The sequence below is a fragment of the Elephantulus edwardii genome, unplaced genomic scaffold (assembly GCF_000299155.1).
Source record: "Elephantulus edwardii isolate Elephantulus edwardi_28Jun2011 unplaced genomic scaffold, EleEdw1.0 scaffold00369, whole genome shotgun sequence".
NCBI classification, from domain to species: domain Eukaryota; kingdom Metazoa; phylum Chordata; class Mammalia; order Macroscelidea; family Macroscelididae; genus Elephantulus; species Elephantulus edwardii.
This window is the reverse complement of record NW_006400119.1, coordinates 1,699,747-1,705,168: the sequence shown is the minus strand read 5'-3', so window position 1 is coordinate 1,705,168 and position 5,422 is coordinate 1,699,747. Positions and strand designations below refer to the sequence as shown.

Here is a 5,422-nt window from a genome sequence, read left to right as displayed (position 1 = left end):
TTTGACAAGCACTGTGGCATTTGGACAAGAACAAACTGGGAGGAGGGTAGAGAGAACAGTGCAGCAATGAATGAATGGAAACCCAAAATCTCTGTAAATGTTTATGAAATTAATAAAATATAGAAAAAAAAAACCAGCTTCTACACTGATTTCCCCCCCTGTTGGAACTGTGGTGAGAGCCCAAGTGTTGCTATAATTCTGTGCATGAGCAGTACTCGAGAGACAAACTGCTCCTATGAAGATAATGAGCCTGGCACAGCCCTTTGACAGGTACTAACACTTGAGCTCACCATGACGTTGTTGGTAGGCGCTGTCCAGTCAGCTTGGACTCATAGTGAGTGACCTATCAGTCACCCTACCCTGTGCCATCCTCATAGTCTCTGTTCTGTTAAACTCACTGTTGTGGTCAGCATGTCGGTTGATCTTGTTAAGGCTCTTCATCTCTTTCACGGACCCTTTACTCTTCTGAAAGTGATATTTTTTCCCAAAGGCTGACCCCTCCTTAAAAAATGCTTGAAGTACATGAGATAAAGTCTTACTATTCTTGCTTCTAAGGAGCACTCAGGCTGTGATTCTTCCAAGTCAGATTGATTTGTTCTTTTAGCAGTCCATGATATAGTCTACGGTCTTCCACAACACAACAACTCAAAGGCTTCTTCAACTCTACTCAACTTCTTCTTCAGTAGGAGAATTGATATAGTAACTGGGGCTGTGGGTTAGGTGTAATTGGAGTGAGTAAAACTGGCTCAGGATAGGACAAGTTTCAGAGCTGTTGTACAGAGAATCTCTATGAGTCACAGGCAACTCCATTGCACATTACAACAACATATAAGAAACAATTGGGTTTCTTGCATATTATATTTTAGAGGACTGTAAAATATCTCAAACCCCCTTAATTAAGTTATACTGGCTCCCTAATCAATCTGTTCATGAAAATTTGACAAGTTATGGCTGTTTTGTTATAGGCTAATGGAAGAAAGAAGAGAAAGAATTAATAACTTCCTCAGTGAACTAATGAAAGAGAAACTTGACAATGAAGATTTGATTATTGCCAGAGATATTGCAGAAGCTGAAGCTGAAAGGGAAAAAAGAGAAACCGAAAAATGCGAAAAAAATAAAGCAGAATTAAAAGCAATTGCAGATTATAGAGCCATGGTGGTAAACATCATTTAATTGTAATAATAAAATACAAATTTAAGCCCTTTACACTGGCATTTTCCCTGTCTAAAACCTTGACTAAAAACTGAAAAAGATTTTCAAAACAATATACAAATTATCTTCCTGAATTCTTGAACTCAGATAATGCTTACTCCAACAGATGACTCAATGAATCAATTACAAGTAAGATGTTTATGGATAAAAATTTACTCTTCCAGAGTTGTCTGAAATGCAGAGATTACTGTTGTAGTATAGAGTTTTAATTTAAAGTTTTTTTAAAATCAAGTCAAAATGGCCCTATTGTATTTTGTATTTCTTAATTCTTCAAATTATCTCCTACAAGTAAAACATTTCAAATGTCATAACATTTAAATTGGATTGTTTACAAACATCTTACCAATTAATCTTTCTCCTGCAAATATCTCCTGACCATGAGAATATCTTACTTTTATCTTCTTTCATTTACTTTCTTAAATCTAGAAATTAGTCTTAAGTATCACTCTATGATGTTTTACTGAATGTTTTCTTCTATTCAGAAAATACAACAAAATCAAAATATGGTAAACAGAATTATTTTGCATCTCTTATTGTTATTGATTACTCATGTTAAGGGGTAAACAATTTGATTTCAACAATATAGGAAGATAATTTATATATTGGTTTGAAAATCTCTGCCAGTTTCTAGTTGGGGAATGGGAGCGGGTAGGAGTGTGTGAAGCCACATAGGAAGAAAATGAGGCATGCACTGTTTTCCCATTCTGCATTGCTCCAGGATGGTTGACCACGCAGAGCTTTATAGCTCTGTCCCTTGGTAAAAAGCTCTGGTTGCTAAGCTAGTTTTAATTTTTTGTTTGCCTTTTAACCCACAGATGAAACATAAAGAAGAAGAAGAAAAACAAAGAAAAATAAATGCCAAAAACCAATTGTTAGATATCCTAAAGGCTGATCAAATTTTTTTTGAGCATGAAAAGGAGAAAAAACAAAAAGCTGATGAAGAACGCAGAGCAATTCAAGATGCCCACATTCAGCAAATGGTAATTATTCCGAAGTGTGCTTGCTTGCTTATTCTAGCAATAACCATGTTATATAGAATAGATGCTGATTTTCCTATCTCCCAAGCAGTTTTAATTTTTTTAAGAACACATGATGATTATGGTATTGACATAGTAAATAATAGAGCAAATAATGTGAAAGTAGTTGCTATTTTTATCTGTATTAAATATTTCTCATGCTAGGTTTACATTTTTATACACATTTCCCCTTCTTTAGCATTTGTTGTGCTTTAATTAATATTAAAGAAAATACTAATACATAGTACAGCTCATAGCACTCAGCTTTCCTCCCCTTTCCTCTTTATAATTTCATAACAAACACTACATTGCCTTGTTGTTGTTGTTAGGTGGATTATCACTCACAGCTGCCTTTTGGTCAGCAGATTGGAGCCTCGCCCTCTCCTCATGTTCTCATCTGTGCTTCCTGTCATTGGAGACACTGTGCCAGTCCATGTCCTTGAGGGTCTTTCATAGATCCTCTACTTTCCCAAGCCTGGCATCTTTTTTCCAGGGACCAGCCCTTCCTGACAGCATTTCCAAAGTGTATGAGATATTATTTCATCATGCTTGCCTCTATAGAACAACCTGGTTGCACTTCTTCCAAGACAGATTTGTTCTTTTGACAGTCTGGTATGTTCAGCTCTCTTCCCCTGCACATTTCTTTATTTATTTTTTTTTTATTTTGTGTGCGTGTACCGTCAAATCAGATCTGACTGGTACAGGAGGATATTGCACCTCCTTCTCCGGCAGAGCATCTGGTGGATTCGAACCGTGTTCCTCTGGGATTGCAGTGCAGCTTCTTGCCACTAGGCCACCAGAGCTCCCCCCCGCCCCCCGCACATTTCTAATGCATCAATTCTTCTTTAGTCTTCCTTATTCGTTGTTCAGCCTTCACATGCATATGAAGCAATTGAAAATACCATGACTGGGATCATATGGTCTTTAGGCTTAACCTGAGTATCCCTGCTCTTTAGCACTTCAAAGAGGTCCTTCACAGTAGGTTTGTCCAATGCAACACATTTTTTGATGCCTGAACTGCTGTTGCCATGAATGTTGCTTGAGGTTGCAAATATAATGAAGTCATTGTCAGCTTGAATCTTTTTCTATTTGTCCATTTGTGAAGATTTTTTGTATTTTTGATATTTTAGTGTCATCATATTGAAAGCCATAATCTTTGATCTTTCTCAACACTTGCTTCAAGTTCTCTTCACTTTCACCAAACAAGGCTGTGTTATTTACCCAATATAGGTTGTTGATGAGTCTTCCTCCAAGCTTGATGTCACATTATTTTTCAGATAGTCCAGCTTTTCAAATTATTTGCTCAGTATACAGATGAAATATTGCTGTTATGTACTGTCAATTTGGAAACAACAAATAGCTGACCAGGCTGCTCCCTGGAGACAAGGATTTTGAAGCTTCATCTGACATATTTTGGCCATATTGCAAGGAGGGGGCCAGTCTTTGGAGAGGCACATCATGCTTGGAATGGAGGAACAGTGCAGGAGAGGAAGACCCTTGATGAGATGGATTTATTCAGTGGCTCGCGTAATGGAGGTAGGGGTGTCAGGAACAATAAGGTTGGCTTAAGATAGAGCAGGCTTTAGAGCTGCTGTACATAGGGTTGCTCTGAGTTGCAAGTGACTTGATGGCACACAACAACAAACAACAACATGGGCAATATATTGAATGACCCAGAAAGCATCAGAAGAAAATGGAGGGAATACACTGAATCACTGTTTCATAAAAAACTAATTGACACTGAAAAATTTCAAGAAGTGCCATATGAACAAGAGCCAGTGGTAATGAAGGAATAAGTGGAATTTATATTGAAGGCACTGACAAAAAAATAAGGCCCCAAGAATTGATGGGATACAAATTGACTTGTTTCAATTAATAGATGCAGCCTTGGATGCACTCAATAGTCTGTGCCAGGAAATTTGGAGGACAGCTGTCTGGCCAACAGATTGGAAGAGGTCCATACTTTTTCCCATTTCCAAGAGAGGTGATCCAGCTGAATGTGGAAACTAGCGAACAATATCATTAATAGCACATGCAAGCAAAATACTGCTGAAGATCATTCAAAAATGGCTAGAAAAGTACATCGATAGGGAACTGCCAGAAGTTCAAGCAGGATTTAGAAGAGGCTGTGGCACTAGGGATATCATGCTGATGTCAGATGGATCCTGGCTGAAAGTAAAGAATACCAGAAGAATGTCTATTTGTGCTTTCTTGACTATGCAAAGGCATTTGACTGTGTGGCTCTTAACAAGTTGTGGCTGACATTGAGAAAAATGGGAATCCCAGAGCACTTAATTGTGCTCATGTGAAATCTCTAGCTGGACCAGGATGCTGTTATGTGAACAGAGCAGGGACACACTGTGTGGTTTAAAATTAAAAAGGGTGTGTGTCAAGGTGGTATTCTCTTTCCATACTTATTTAATCAGTATGCTGAGCAAATTATTTGAAAAGCTGGACTCTATGAAGAGAAATGTGGCATCAACCTTGCTTGCTAAAAGTGTGGAGGAGTTGAAGCACTGGTTCCAGAAGACCAAGGACTGCAGCCTTCCATATGGATTGTATCTCAATGTCAAGAAAACAAAGATTCTTACCACTGGACTGACAGGCAACATCATGATGGATGGAGAAGAGATTGAAATTGTCAATAACTTCGTATTACTTGGTTCCACAATTAACATCCTTTGTACCAGCAGTCAGAAGCTGAGATGGGAATGTCTGCATTTAGAGACCTTTCCAAAGTATGGAGGAGTAATGATGTAGGTTTGAGGACTAAGGTGCGTCTGATTCAGGCCATAGTCTTTCTGATCAGTTGCTCTGCATCTGAGAACCTGACAGTGAATAAGGATGACAGAAGAATTGATGCTTTGAGGTGTGCTGTGGGAGAAGACACTGAACATCCCATGGATGAGCGTGCAGCCAGAGTGCTCTTTAGAGGCAAGAATGAAGAGCTTTATGCACACCCATATTTATCGCAGCTTTGTTCACAGTAGCTAGGAGTTGGAAACAATCCAAGTGCCCATCAACAAACAAATGGATCGAGAAGCTCTTGTATATTCACACAAAGGAATACTATGCTGCATTGAAAAACAAGGAGCTCATGCAATATTATTAAAAATGGGTGACCCTGGAGGACATTATGCTGAGTGAAATATCTCAGTCACAAAAGGACAAATACTGCATGGTGCCACTGTTGT

General features: G+C 38.5%; 1 protein-coding gene across 1 annotated transcript in view; it reads left to right on the top strand.

Annotated features, from left to right (window-relative positions):
- Positions 1 to 5,422, top strand: part of CCDC173 (coiled-coil domain containing 173) — a 53,934-nt gene that overhangs the window by 34,860 nt on the left and 13,652 nt on the right. Inside the window, exons 7-8 of the mRNA XM_006902115.1 lie at positions 966 to 1,158; positions 2,028 to 2,192. Of these exons, the coding sequence (XP_006902177.1) occupies positions 966 to 1,158; positions 2,028 to 2,192 (358 nt within the window). The remainder of the gene's footprint in view (positions 1 to 965; positions 1,159 to 2,027; positions 2,193 to 5,422) is intronic.